The sequence below is a fragment of the Dromaius novaehollandiae genome, chromosome Z (genome assembly GCF_036370855.1).
Source record: "Dromaius novaehollandiae isolate bDroNov1 chromosome Z, bDroNov1.hap1, whole genome shotgun sequence".
NCBI lineage: Eukaryota > Metazoa > Chordata > Aves > Casuariiformes > Dromaiidae > Dromaius > Dromaius novaehollandiae.
The window spans coordinates 80,754,873-80,770,519 of NC_088132.1; the positions used below are offsets into that span (position 1 = coordinate 80,754,873).

Sequence of the window (15,647 nt, forward strand, 5' to 3'; positions counted from 1 at the left end):
TTGGTTCTGAGCAAAGAGATTCTACCTTGGAGTCTCTGCTTGCAGTCAGAAGGTTGTAGAGTAGAGCAGAGCTTTTCCAGTTGCTCACTCTCTGCACAGTGCATGACGTAGAAGAGCTTCCAAAGCATATTGCTGGATAAAGTTCCATAAGGCATCGCGGACATGAACAACCAGACTCCCAACCTGTTGGATTTGAAAAGACAGAGAGAAAGCGTTTCGCCCTGATAAATCCCAAACACTTGAAAAGGAGACACGTGCCCAAATTCTCTGCCATACAACAGAATTAGGAATGTGAGAATGTTTCTTAGCACCTCTCATTCTAAGTTAATCTCATTCCGAGCTGAGCAAGTTCCTCTAGTCTGATCCTAGAAATCAAGGCTTAAAATTCCTGCCCATCTTGGTACTACCAGTGAGCCGAAAAATCCTGCATATTACAGGCCTGTCTAAATCATTAAGAGTAAATATTAAAGCTACTGCAATTCCCCATTTCAAATATCTAACCCCTCCAAGCCCTCCAAGCCAAAGCTAGTTTCCACTGAAAGGGGACGTCAGGGTGAAGGAACTCATTTGGCATGACCTTTTCTCATGACCCTCATTCCAGGATATTGGCTTTTCAATGCAGTATTTTGGTACAAATCACTGGACGGCCTACCTTTTGGCCTTCAGAACCTGTAGAACAGCTCTAAAAAACAGCTCATCAAACTCTAGTTGCAATTTCTCCACGGAGTAGGGATGTGCTATTGATCCATATTGTTTATTGTAGCTAACATATTGGGCCCAGTGGTCACTTACATGACAAAGTGTCATCCTATACAGCAAAAATAGAAGAAACAAGTTGCAGAAAGATCATTAAGTATGTCAGCACAGTATGAAAACATAGATGCATGCAACTAGACCAGAATCTAGTTATGAGATGAACAAGCTTAAGCCTCTTCCCTCTGGTTTCCGAGAGACTTCTGTATAAACAATATGTACTTTCCCCACCTCTTCAAACAAGTTCAGTCTATGAACGTCAGTGCTACCCTTCCTTGGTTTTGCAAGCAAAGGATGCATACTCTGTTATACCAAATTAGGTTTTTTTATGAACTTTTAAGCCGCAAAGCAAGCTCACCTTATGAACTTGCAATATACACAAAAAGCCCAGATAGGAGTAATTATTACAGCACCAACTTACTCAGTATAGCATAAAGAAAAATAAAGATTTTATTTCAAGGAGGATACCGTTATGTCAGAAAACATACGTATACTAGCCAGGACATATTAAGTAACTGCTAGAGATTTAACAATAAAGAGCAACTTTTCCAACTGCATTTCCTTACTGCCACAGCATTTAGACCCTGCAACTCCCCACTACATGGGCGGTTTTGGAGTCAAGGACTCTGGAGCTTCAGATTCCCAGATCAGCTAACCCTACTCTTAGGGCAAAGGCTACCCAAGAACTGATTTTTATGTTGTATTTGCAGCTCTGAATTTAAAACCAAAAAGAGAAAGTATGAACAAGACATCTTATGAGAAATACATTTTCTTCTGCAATGGAAGACTCCTCAGGAACAGGCCAGAACTGGCACACACACGAAATTGCTACCTACTGTTTACAAACTGCTGCAGAAGGCAGTGTTATGCAAATAGCCCACTCTATCTTATGACTTCAGCACTTCATAAAACTCCATTATGCTGGCAAACATCTGCTTGAACAGTCAAGTTACAGTAAGGATGACAGCACCACAATAATCCAAACAACAGACTGTTGCAGCGGAAGCACAAGCTCCTACACAGGTCTTTACTTGTGCTACATCACTTGTGACTAAGGACTTCCCACTTAACGCAAAAGTAACAGAGCCTGTGCAGATTCAGTCATAACATAGAGAAGATATGCTCTTACTTGATCAGCTGACCAATTCGTTTCACAAATTGCCTGTAGCGGGCTCTGTTAAATGTTTCCAACCCCACAGACAGAAGTTCTACTAAGGAGTTTGCAAAAGCAAAAATCTTCATCATCTCATGGGGAGTTGTTTTTTCAGGAAAATAAGAACCTAAAAAAAAAAGGAAGAAAAGAAAAAGAAAGCAAGTATTCATTGTCAAGTGAAATATTTAAATATGAAAGTAAAAATAATCTATGCAGATTATAAAGATTCCATCAAGCAATATCTTCGTGTACTTGTCCAGAGATTGGGGGGGGGGGGGGGGGGAGGGGGGTTAGAGGGAGCAACTGGAGGGAAAAAAAAAAAAAAATCACAGTAACATTACAGCTAACAGGCAAGGGGAAAAATACTAGCTCTGAAAACATATCCGTGAACACATCTCCTGACCAGATCAAAACTAAAGGGAAGGACTCTAGTATTTTGCATGCTGGCATTGCTTTGAACTTGCTAGTCCCCAAAATATCCAACTTTTAAGTTATCTCATACACACAACTGCCATCTCATCTATTTAGTCTGCGAGCTGTTTGTGCAGCTTCATTTATTACGCATTTTGAAGAGCATCTCCTCACAAGGCAGTGGTGTTTTTGGCTGTTTTAGTCATCAGTACATTTAACATAACCAAAATGAAGAATACTTCTTTAGCAGATGATTTACCTCCAGACTTAATTCCAAGGAACTGCTGAAATAGTTCATGAAAGGGGAACTGTGATAATAGGGCAATCAAGTCATCTTCCAAAAGCAGAATCCAGCTTGTTTCAGGATCTTCATCCTGCAGAGAAATTTAGCTTTTAATATCTTTCCCAATAAAAATCATGGTAGAAGGCCTTAGCTATCATACCAGCTTCCTTGTAAAGGGAAACAAAGAAAGTATGTAAGAAAGGACAACTGAACTCTCCTTCCCACACACACAGGCCCCTAAATTTGGGCTCGTTTGCGTTTTTACATAATAGCACTCATCAGCTGGGAAACAGAACTAAACACAATGTAGCCTATGGTAGTCTAAGTCTAACATAACCCCTAAAGGGAAGCACATATTCAAATGCATGTCTATTTTCATATTGTATAAACATTTTGAAATGCATTATGTTGCCTTAAACAAGCTGCATTTTTCCCCTCCTTCTGCATGCAATAGTTGCAATAAAGTTTAATTTATACCTGTTAATATTCATTACTGGAAACCTCCAGTTTCTGGTACTCCATGACTATCTACAGTCATACCACAGAGATACAAAGAGACAAAAATAGGTCTAAATCTAAAATGATGCTTTATAAATGAGTAAGAGTCAGCTTTTCTTCCTCCAATTCATAAGACCAATACAATAAGCTTAAGCAAAACCATTAAGGGAAAAAAACTTTGTATGCTGTACCTCTTCTCCTCCTTCATCTACTAGTGTCCAATTTCCAGATTCTTTTCCAGATGAAGAGGAACTTTTTCTTTCACTTGGTTTCATATGGCACATAAAGTCCACCCGATTTCTGAGGATATAAATCCATTTAAAGTGAAAACCAAATTTTGAAAAATTAGAAAAAATTAAGAACTCTGAATTTAGTCAATTCTTAGTTAAAAGAAGATATTTTAAAACAGATAAAAGAAATTAGTAAGTATGTCAAATACCCTGATGTCATACAAAACTCACACCAATCTGATGTCTGAATTCAGTTTTCGATCTTCCAAGCAATATTCTGAACAATGTAAGTGGCTAGCATCCCCGTATAGCAAGTCACATTAAATATATAGGAGAGAACACTATTCTTTGTCTGTCTACACTAAAATCCAGAAGTCAAATTAAAGGAAATTGTATTTCAAAGAAGAGGTACTTTACAACAATTATTTAAGGCCATCATCTGGTGAATCAAAGATAAAACGGGGTGAGTGCAGGCCAGCTCCACTCCATGACTTGTACAGCCACGTCAGCTAGACATCATATCGAAATTAGTAAGGCTCATCTTAGGCACACTGAGCTACCACAACTAAACAACTTCCAGAACAGAGCTGTCTCATGGCAAGCCAGCTCCAAGGGCGGCACAGAGATTCAAGTTTGTCTATCTGAATCCATTTCGGCACATGTTAAGAGCTGCCCTGTTCTAACACTCACTCACTCATTGCAGCGTTCTTCAAATGGGAAAGCATATTTGTTTCAGCTTCCAATACTGCTAACTTGACAAAACAGAGAAGAAATTCCATATATCTGACCATCTTAAAGCTGGGATACTAGCTTTCAGGCTGTATACTGTATAAATTCTTAGTTGTACAGACATACACCACAAAATGGAATGAACATGCAAACATCTATATAAAAAAATTAAAATCATAACATTTAACTTCCTATTATCCAGGAATATACTGATAGAGCTCTGCACACATCGCCACAGGACACTGGCAGCTTGTCACCTCATTGGTCACAGAGTGGGTGGGAATCTTCCAGAACTCATACTTTGATAAATATGAACATTTTACAAATGCAACACGAGTTTTAAGATACCAGTTTCGCAAATCAAATTTAAAATTAAAACTCGTTCTCGACCTGCAGCAACTGCATCAGACAAGCGTCAGCCCTGTAACGGGGAGAACAGCCATAGTGGAAGCTCTGCATTCCTGTGTCACCAGCTGGGAGAGCCACTCCAGATGCCGCAGAAGAGTCTACGTTCAAAGTGCAAGCACCAAAACACACTGGCAACACGCATGCCCTCAACACACACTTGTTTCCCAAAAAGCTCTAGACATGAACTGTAAACTGTTCCTTCAGGAACTGAAAGAATAGCCTGCAGTAAACAGAAGTCCGAGTTAATTTAGGGTCAAACTATCAAGATCTGACTGCCAACCCTAAGGACCAGCAGTTTGATTCTTTGAAACTAACATTTCTACAAAAAACATCAATCTCAACAGCTAAAACCCTGATGTGTCCAGGCCACGGACTTGCAACTTTCTTATTGCAGTGAGCATACCCAGCTGAGCAATTATCTCCACACACTAGTCTCTAGCAAGCAAATCAAAGAGAAAGGCTAATGACTAAAGAAGAACTCAAAGAGGGAACAGATTATGGTTTGGAGCAAGTTTTATGTTTTATCTGAAGCACATAACAGCAGTTTTCACTAATAAATGATTTTAATAACTAGCTTTTCCAAGCATCACATCTTCCTTCCAGATAAGAAGAAAAAAAAAAGCATGGAGGAAAAAAAAAATTAAAGAGCACAACCAATGTATACTCCAACTTTGCAAAACCCTTTACGCAGGCACTTTTGTTGCAGAGCCAGTATTCCCAGCAGGTAACTGTGGAAACATCATCTAGAATTTTATTTCAGAGTTCACAGCAACAAACATGCAGGCATGTCAGCTATCACTAGCTATTTGACAGGTGAAAGCAAGTTCTATCACACTGTGTGCAGTAGGGCAATGTACTGCCAAGGCTGTAACCTGAGGTGAATAAAAAAGTTTGCATTTTAATATTAATCTCTCAGTTGTGCCTGCAGTATGCTTCCAGGGTTGCATAAGTAGACCTTGTATCATTACGTTTTCTACTATTAAATAACCAGAATATGTTTATAAAATCATATTTTTCACACTTACTTGACAGGAGACATAAGCAAGGCAAGAGATTGCATGAAATGAAAGACACCTGATGGGTTATCCAAGACTTTGATCTGAAATAAAACACAAAATCTAGTCTAAGTTAAACAAAAGGCAAGTTAGTTTTACCAGAGAAATTCATATTCTGAGTTTCATATTCCTCATTACCAGCTTTTTGTTCAGATGAAAAAGCACGCATAAAAGACAATTCTGACCCTTTGGAGGAAACAGTGCTATGGCACAAGATTAGGAGATTTGCTCAACAGAAGTAGGTGAAAAGAAATTTAAAGGAGAAAAAACACAACCCCTTAAAAGCTCCAAAAAAGAAAACTTCTCTCTTCCCTTCAGGTACATATGAGAACTAGCAGGCAGATGGGGAGTTGAGTAAAAGGGAAGTTAAAATGCTGCATTCAGCCTTCCTTTTATTCTATTACTTGCCATTTTCCTGTTACTGTAATTGCAATCCTTTTCCTACAATTAGATTTCCAATATATTCCCCTCTTGAAGGGGCAAAAACATTGCTTTGAAAAATGCTCTACTGCCTATGGACATCTTCACTCCCTCTGATCTCTACAAAGGGAGCATATTCCATTGCATTCCTAATTAGCCAGCTAATGAACTTTCCAAGGAAACACAGCCAACCCATCTCAACGCGCAGTACTTAGAAACTGCTCTCACTCATCCCTTCTATCTCACGGAGCTGCCTCCAGTCTCATTTGTCTCATATACAGTAACTGTTTCAAATCTAAATAGTCTCTTCCTTTCTCAAGATTTCTCCCAAAACCTGCTGCTGCATGAGGCCTCCTAAGTTGCACCTTAAATCCTCAATTCCCTTTTGAGTCTCTCTAGCTGAGAAGTAGTGAGAAGAGGTATTGTGTTTCTTATCGCAGCTGAGATAACATGCATACATGCACGCCTTGACAACCTCCTGTTTTCTTGGCACCACACACCCAGAAACATGCAGCGGTCACAGGGGATTGATCAGGTACCTGACATCCTCTTCTCCTACCCACCCCACTCCAACTTTCCAAAAATAAAGACTTAAACATTCACACCTGAATGAACGGAACAGCCCATTCACTGATCCCAGCTGGGCACCGGAGGATGTGGTTCAAGACGAAGAGATGGTCACCTGGACAGCCAATTCTTTGCAACACTGACACCTACAAGGTAAGTATACAGGAACCCTGTAAATAATTTCAAGGTTCATTCTTTTACAGTCTTGCTAAGCAGAATAATAACGCTTTTTCATTTCTCACACTTTCCAACAAGCCTCAGTTTTCAGGGCAAGCAACAGTAAAACAATACTGAAAAGCTGCTGTTTGGCTTATGAACTACAGCACAAAGTTTTATTCAGTGTAGAAAAAAAATGTAGTAAAATTTTAAAGTAATTAAAACTAACATTTAAAAGTCAGCAAGAAGTTTCCCAAAACTGACGAGTCTGAATACTCTTACTTCCGAAACAAGAACAGTAATGCTCAGTATCTATTAAAACTCTCAAGTCCACCTTGAGCAGTGCTGGTGGCTCATGTGCCAGACCTCATTAAGACTGTTCATCTCCACTGACTTTATCAGACAAGGGAAATCATTTTAAAGACAGAGCAACAGATTCTGTTTCCCAACTAGAAAAAAAAACAGGAACTGATTGCACATGGGACAGACAGTAACACTTTCAAAAAAGACTTCTGAATTGATCTCAGGTGCTCGATCACACAGCTATATCCATGCTCACTCCCTCACCAGTCTCCGCAACCAGGTGAGAAGGTCACTTTGAAACTGAGGGTCTTCGATAACTCTACGAGTGAAACTGAAAAGAACGCTGATACATTCTTTCAAGTGGCTCAAGTCTGAAGAAAGATTTTCTGATTGCTTTGAAACTGCAAATTAAAAACAGAATTAAGGAGCTTTGATGAGTGACTCTCACAGTAGTAGCATAAGCAGTGGTTTGGGGATTATATAGAAACCTTCCTCTCTCTGTATCTATAGGTACCGAGATATTTCAACAGAGTGGCTCTCTAGAACTGACAGAGAAGCTGACTTAAAGTATTTTACTTAATGTTATAATTAAATACTGGACACCAATTACGAAAAGAACATACCATAGCTACTCTCGTAAAAGGCCTCCCCTCAACATGACCTTTGTAAGAACCAGCACATTTACTATGCATATAAACAACTGGAGCCAGGGGAGGCCTAGGAAGAATAAATATACAGTGGGAGGGATATTTTAGCTAAAAGATGATATTGCCACAAGACCAAATTGGTGACGTGCTTCAGATGAAAACCAAGAAGACAACTAAGTATTAGAGCTCTGAGATTTCAAACAGCCTTCCAAGAGACGTAAAGCAGCAATAAGACCCAACTGGGTTTAAAATGTCTATAATCAATCCGGAAAAGGGATTGTATTGTGTGTTGCCTTTGACAACAAGAGATTGGATTCAGGGTGTCCCATCCCACTCAGTATTCCTCCAGATCAGTTGCACTAGATAGCTTAGATACAAGGCAGCACTCCTGCATTCAACTTCCACTCTACAGGAGACTAAGGCAAGAGAATTAGAGCTTTTCTGCAAGAGAAGAGTTTCACTGTTCACTATGTAAAATCAACAGGTTTTCATGTCAGAGGAGAAATACTCAATATACAAATCCCACCACAAGAACTCCAAAACTCCAGACAAACAAGGCGTTCAGCACCCTGACAGCACAGGCAGCCGTCCAGATAAGCAACACACCTTGTTCCTGCTGCTGAAGAGCCACCGATCTCAGCAGGGATGAGCTGTTGAGCAACCTGTAGATGTACGACTCCACTTGTAACCGGGACAACACTGATGTGTACAAGTGCAGTGCCAGTGTCTGATGCACGTGCTCTGCTTTGGCTTTAAACAACTTTTTCAGTTCCCCCAACACGCTTTCATTCATCTCTACCGTCTGGTAGCGATGGTGACCCGACACTTTGCACTGATCTGCACAGACACCCTGAAAAGAAAGCAATTATTTTATGTAAGTGGTTTTTGTCATTTTCTTAGGTCAAGTGCGCTTACAGAAATCAAGCCTGACGTTACCCTCCAGTCAATAGATTTCGAAGCTTCCACGAGAGTGGCCACTTTACAGATGGCAAAGACAAAAATCTGGGAGCACCCTACTTATTTTTCAGAGCTGCTGGCTGCTGCTGATGCAGACCTCCAACTTCTAAAAAACCTAGACTCTATAAACCCTCAATAATGCAGAATTAGCAGTTGACATCAGATGAAGTGACTCGTTTTTATCAGCAACTGGTGTGAACAAAATCAGATCATTCTACTCCCTGCCAAGTGCTACAGCTTCTTAGTTTTTTGATGTTCATAAACATTCAGATCTGCTGTTTTAAAGCCAAAACATACACTGACAGAGGCTAAAAGTTTTCACAGGCTCCTAGAGTTCAATATTTACTAGTAATTCCCCAAAATACATTTAAAATTTCTCAAATTAATTGTACTTTTACTTTTTCCAAACTGGAATTCAAGGCTGAGAACAATCTTCCTCTGCCCCAGCTCCAATTCCTTCGCACGAGGAAACCACAACACATAGCATCCCTATTATTCTTTCATGCAACCACAAAATGCGCTTTGCAGCACACACTTAGGAAGCTTGGCTTGAAAGTATTCTTGTTTTACATAAGTTACTAGAATAAGTTTTGAATTGGTAATAAAAAGACAGTTATCTGCATGCACATACACAATAAACAGTAAATTGGGAGGGAATAAAACAAGCAGCAAGCCAGCGAGCTTTGCTAACTGTATGCTGACCAGCGGAGATATGAGTGAAGACAAAATTGTAGAACACAGAAACTGATCAAAGCAAAACTGGAAGTCTAATAATGCTCAGCAGTACAGGTTCGTTGCATTTTTATTCCCTAGTAAAAAATAAAAGACTCAATTACACTTATAGAGCAACAGTTACAGGAAGCGGATGCATCTCGCACTCCCTACGCTCCGAGCAACAGGGTCACTGGGGAGCAGGACTCTAGTTTCACCACACCCGCAGCCTCTGCCAGCAGGACAGGCAGGAAATGACCTCTGCAGGCAGCAGTCCAGATGCAACATGCAGAAGCACCACTATGGTCGTTTTGGAATCCTGGCTATAGTCCTATTCCACCACAGATCCCTTCTGCCTAGCTGAAGCACTGTGGGGCACAAATTTGACCCAACACAACAAGCAGAACTGACTACACACATCTCATTCTGACTGACTACAGGCAGGAGTTTGGCTCCAGAAGAGATCATTAACAGAGACTGCAATATTCTACATTTGTCAAAGTTTAAATCAAGGAACAAACTGCTTTAAACATCAACAGGATGATATTCTTAAGTACTTGGGGGGGCAGGGAGGTCACTGGGACAGCAGAGAGAAGGAAAAGTAGAGGTAACCATCTCTTTCACAGCAAACCAGCCTAAATACAGCGAGCTTGACAGCAAGCAAGATTACTATCCGGAATCATGTCCAAATAGTTTTGGTTCAAAAGTAGTTTTAATAACAGGCACCTGCACAGTTTTCTGTTCTTCTTTAAAAGTCCATAATCTCTGCCTTGCATTTTGGCAGTCTGTCATCATGGACTGCAGCTCAGCCTCAGCCAGCAACAGCTGCTTCCTACAGCGCAGGTAGTTCAGGAGCAGTTCATGAAACTCGTGCCTGTCCTGATGAGCAACGCTTTCAAATTCTTCTGCATAGGAGTCAACATTCTCCAGCCATGAACATGGCTCAAAAATTTTCAGCTGCTCTCTGGTAAATGGCACCAGTTCTGGTTCGGTTGGGATTTCTGGATACAGCCTTTCGTTGTGTAACAGTGGTTTGACTGCTACTACGGTGGGTCTCTCATAAGCCAATTCAGCTGACAAGTCTGGATAAACAGGTTTCAATCTCAAATGTTGAACATGTACTCTGGATTTCTCACAGAGCTGTGACACAGTAACAGGAGGCTTCTCTAAAGAACAGACAAGAGGATTTTTAACATCCTGAATGCTTTCAGTTCCTTTGTCCTGTACAAAGTCCACCAGTGTATGAGAGCCAGCAGCACTGGAAGGAAAGGTACTACCCGATACATCACAGCTTCCTGATTTACCCGCAAGAGCCTCCCCAGGGCTCTGGGTTCCACCCAGCTTGCTTTTCCCACTCTTCTCAACATCCCCCTTGCATTCCTCATGTAAGGGATGGGCTTTGCGCTCTTCTCCAACTGCTGGAGGCACTAAAGTCACTGTTGAAGATCCTTCATTTGCTAAGGATAAAGTACTCGAGGGGATGTCACACACATCATCCACAGTTCTTCCGTCCTCTGCTTCATCATTGAGCTGGATTTCTGCAAATCCTTCAGGATGTTCCACTTGCGCTTTACTGGCTTGAGAAGACACTTCTGCCACAGGAGGGAGGAAGACATCATCAGACTCTTGGATCTGGGACTCTTCACTACTGATTTTCTTTTTTTCCTAGAAATAAATTAACAAAGAGTCATTAACAAATGAATCTCTCCCCCATGCATCCCAAATCCAATCACCACCAAAAATAGTGCTTGTCAACAGCACAACTCCAAAAGCCCCTCTTAACAGGTTAATTTTCATAATATTAAAGGTGAAAAGAAATGTACCAAATGCAGATCCTTGTTCCTTAGTTCCTCTTTGAAGACTGTCTATCAGTGTCTATTTTCTTGGTCAGTTCTGGACTCATGCTTCAGTGTTTCTCCATAAAAAGCTATAAACATCCCAGAACAGAGTCTATCTCATTAACATGCAAAATAATCAAAGTACCAGGACTCTGACCTCTACAAAGAGTCACTAGATTTTACCACAGTAAATTACTTAGAAATTCATCTTAAGTTTTATCAAAATATTTTAATGCACTGAAAAGAAAACAGTTTTCAAAAATACTAATTTTGGAACAAAGAGGTCCAGAAAGCATCTGCAAATTACATCTAAGACCATCATGAAATCTGAATAGTTACCGAAATACCTGTTTTCAATAGGTATCACACACTAGAGACATAAAAGAAACTTAAAAACAACAGACATTTAAATTGTAAAGAGACTATTTACTTTTAAATTAAGAACAGCTTTGAGTAAAGTGTCCCCATAACCCTAGTCTAAAGTGTACATTTGTAGTCTCCTTCCAACAGCACAGTTTGTTTCTAAAAGCACACTGTTTCTAAAAAGCAAAACTGGGAAGAGTTGGGTTACACTGCTCCGGTTTTGAATGACCCACAAAATATAGATAGGAAGATAAGTGAAATTTTAAAAAGCTTCAATATTCCTCCAGAAGTAGGGAAAAATTTTGGACACTTGCTGCCAATTTCAGGCATACTTTCACTAAGCAGCTGACATGTGATTTTGCCTTATGAGAAGGCATATATGCAAACAACTCTAAACATCAAGGCCTCAGCTGACCTTGATCTCAACTGCCTATGCGTAATTAAAGCATACGCTCACAGCTCCCTTACAAAATGGCAATACACTGGCTTTTGCTTTCAGATAGCTTTCTACAGTGTATTAAAATCTGCAAATACTTTTGATCACAAAATGCTGCTGACACACTCCAAGACTAGTTAGAGCTATGAGGGAAAAGTTAAAAATAGATCAGAATAATTCTTTGAACTAGAACGTGCAGTTATAACAAACATCTCCTGACAATTCACTCAAAGTCCGTATTTTTCACAGATACTGTATCACAGTTTTCTTGACAGCATCGTGATCTGCATGCTTCACAAACATGCAAGGCTGCTGGTCCTTTCTTCTCTACAATCTCGAAGCTCCCTACTGCGGCCCTTGTACAGATAAACTCCCGTTATCTCCGAGTAGCGTTCTCTCATCACTAGGATATCTAAGTGCTACTCTTAGACAAAGGCAGTCTCTTGTAAAATTTATGAAGTGTTTCTCAGTTCCCACTTTCTGAGGAGAAATCAGGCCCTGAATTGGCATAAAAGCTGCTCTGTCTTCTGAGGGCTTAGCCTTTAAGCCTTCTCCCAGCTCTCAGGAATTTCACCTTTTCCAAAGATTATTGCTGTTCTGGGACACAGCAATGAAAAAGTCCTTACTGTGGTTGGGCCCCACACTACACCCTCAAACACTGCTTGCACATTAACGTAGAACAAGGGTGCAGAGCATAACAACGACAACATCATCACCCAGAAAGGGAGCGGGTCACATGCAGCACTGAAGCACTTCCGGATTCTCACATGTGCCAATCTCCCAGGAATCTCCCCCAAATTATTTCACGGTGAATTACACCTGGCAGGGACGGCCCAGGACCGCAGCCACTGCACATACTGCATACGTACTTAATGACCTACCACAACCACCTGCGAGTCACCTTCCTGCAGGGAACTGATTCTCTTAAACAGCAGCCTTAACTGTTGACTGCGCTTGCGCATACCGCGGGGCTGTATCAAAACAAAACCATGACATGCTCACTCTTCCGGCATGGGATGTTTTTTTTCCTCCAGTCCTTACCTGCCTCGAATTCAGGAATCACAGCTGTAGTTAGCACTTAGGTCTAAGCCTTGTTTTACCAAATGGGGGTCAATTAGTGCATTCACTTCTTTTCAGAGGGCTTTGACACCCTTTGCTCTACATGGTACAATTTACACCATGCAAGACAAAAGAAACATATAAACGATAACGTGGCTACACTTCCATTTAGACTCAACACCGAGGCAAGGGAGTTCAGCTGAGGCCATTTTCACAAATCACTGAAATGCCATACAGCGCAGCTGCAAGAAAAGCAAAGCCTCCAGGAAGCCGCTGGCACCATGAACGGCGTCCGCGGCAGACGAGACCCCGGCAAGCGTTACACTGCGCAGCCGAAGGCAGCTCCAGCGGCCTGGGCGCGGAGGGCACACATCACACGCACAATAAGTTTGTTTACACCAGCACAGAAGAAAGTCCCTTTACAACACACAAACCACCACAACTTTCCCTTCGCCGCCGGTTGCTCCGACCCCCCCCCCCCCATCGCCTCAGAAAAGCTCACTCGCTCCAGGCCCGAGCACGACGGCGCTGCTGAGGAGCACGACCGACCACTCGGCTGCGCCCACCGCAAGGCGAAGGATAAACACGGAGACAAACATCGCCGCAGCGACGGCGGCGGCGGCACCACCACCACCGCCGCCGAGGCCCGGCCCGGCCCGGCCGCCCCCACCGGGCCCCCGGGGCTCCCCCGCGCCGCGCCGCGCCCTACCTTGGCTCTGCTCTTGGCCCGGGCCTTGCGGGGGGGCCGCACGGCCTCCGCCATGGCCCCACCGCACCCCCACCCGCCTCGCTGCTGCCTGGGCGGCGGCGGAAGGGGCGGGCGCCTCCCCGCGCGCGGCCAATCAGCAGCGCGGCGCCTACGGCGGGGGCGGAGGGACAAACAGCGGCGCGGCGGCAGGCGCTCCGCAACGCCCCCCCCCTTCCCCGAAGGGGCGGCCGGGAGGGCCCCTCGCCCCGTTGCCGCACCACGAATCTCATTTATGATGTTCGGGAGAAGGAAGCAAATACGGCGAGGCGACCCGCGAAGATGCTTTGGAAAAGCACCATTTCGGTGGCAAAATAAACACGCCTCGTCCCTGCTTTGGGCTTCACTTTATCACGGGAAGGGTAACGGATGCATCTAAAGAAGAGGCAAGCGGGGCTAAGCGATGCTCCCCGGTTTTACTGCACCGACGCTGCCGACGGTATTAGACCAAAATGTTCTGCGCCACTTGGAAAACCGCCCGGGAAGTTTCTGAAAAAAAAGTAAAAAGCCATTTCAGCGCTCAGGGGCAGGCAGGCTTGTTCCACGGTGGCCCCGTGGGGCGATGCTTCCCTCCCCAGTGAGGGTTTGCCGGGCGTTAGCTCTGCTCAGAGAGCCGGTGTGTTCAGGGCACGAGCGCCCGGCTTTGGGGCCACGTCGGTGCGTCTGCTGAATCCACGGGCCAAGTTTCGGCCTCAGCGGGGAATCTCCACCCCCACAAGAGCCCGAGCACCGCCGATTGCCCTCGGCCAGCTGAGAAGCCCCAATAAAGTCAAATTGCAATGTGTTTTAGAGCAGAGCCTTTCCCATCGCCATGCTAACCTCGCGACGGCAGCAGCCTGTAGGAAACGTAAAGGAAGTATTGCTAAGTGTAGTCAGAGTTCAGTTTTCTTTCTCCATCTCATGCTCAGATGATACCAACATCCAACACCAGCTCTCCAGAGCTGAACTCAACCACCTACAAGTTGCAAGTGGTACCGGCAAATGCTGAATATATATTATATGTCGATGAGTTGCAGATCGCACCGACCCTCAAAAAAAAAAAAAAAAAGGCCAAAAAACAGGCAATTTGGGGCAAACTGCCTTACATATCCCAGGCTTAGGGAGTGAGATTACGTTTGGCAAAGGATTCTGCACCAAACCACAGGGTTTGATCTCCTTTTAAAGGTCATTTAGATTGCAATAGGATATGAATTCAAAATGCAACAGTGATTCCTGAAGAACTCCATGCTTAGGCAAGTTATAAATTGGGGGCTGTGGCATTGGTCCAAGGGATGTAACAGTTCATGGCTAATCACACTTATTTGTTCTCATACTGACCTTGCCTGGTGTGTTCTCTCCCACAACTCTCTTGGCACTTAACAAGAACAACTTCTGAAATAAGGGCTCAGAGAGGATATGCTCCTGTGAGCTGCCTTACAAGAGATGCTCACCCCACCTGATCATCCAAGGATGCTTTGAAGGTATATCAGACCTAGCCCTGATAGGAAATGAACAGCACAGAAAGCAACACATCCAGCACACAAGTCTCAAAACTGTTATTTTAAAATTATATATTTAGAGAACTAAAACTACAATAGACTCCTTCAGAAGAATATTAGGAGATTTGGTCTTCTAGAGAAAAATAGGACAAATTATTCCTTCACATGTGCATTTTGTACATTTCATTACAATGCAACCAGACAGAATTTAAAGCTCACTGTGCTCTTTTCCACACAAGGAAATAAAGCAAAGCTTCAGAGACCAACGGGCTTGGGTATGCACTGGTCATGCAGATTCAACTTGAAGATCATCATACAACCGGACGAAGAATCATTTTTGTCACTCCAAAATAAGTAACGTGGCACGAGACTTAGATAAATAAAATTCTGTCTTGATCCCTATGTCTAATCAATGTAAGGCACTGAAGGAGCTGTTAAGTAACACTG

At 42.7% G+C, this 15,647-nt stretch overlaps 1 protein-coding gene across 3 annotated transcripts in view; it reads right to left on the reverse strand.

Annotated features, from left to right (window-relative positions):
* LOC135325046 (ectopic P granules protein 5 homolog) overlaps positions 1 to 13,818 on the reverse strand; it is a 57,486-nt gene extending 43,668 nt beyond the window's left edge. For all 3 annotated transcript variants that reach the window (XM_064502449.1, XM_064502448.1, XM_064502450.1), the window contains exons 1-11: positions 13,687 to 13,818; positions 10,008 to 10,946; positions 8,220 to 8,463; positions 7,231 to 7,367; positions 6,546 to 6,653; positions 5,491 to 5,564; positions 3,290 to 3,398; positions 2,577 to 2,691; positions 1,883 to 2,033; positions 653 to 808; positions 26 to 183 (exon numbers count right to left, since the gene is read on the reverse strand). In XM_064502449.1, coding sequence (XP_064358519.1) covers positions 26 to 183; positions 653 to 808; positions 1,883 to 2,033; positions 2,577 to 2,691; positions 3,290 to 3,398; positions 5,491 to 5,564; positions 6,546 to 6,653; positions 7,231 to 7,367; positions 8,220 to 8,463; positions 10,008 to 10,946; positions 13,687 to 13,740 — 2,245 coding nt within the window. In that variant the 5' untranslated portion in view covers positions 13,741 to 13,818. The remainder of the gene's footprint in view (positions 1 to 25; positions 184 to 652; positions 809 to 1,882; positions 2,034 to 2,576; positions 2,692 to 3,289; positions 3,399 to 5,490; positions 5,565 to 6,545; positions 6,654 to 7,230; positions 7,368 to 8,219; positions 8,464 to 10,007; positions 10,947 to 13,686) is intronic.
* Between the last annotated feature and the right edge of the window lie 1,829 nt (positions 13,819 to 15,647).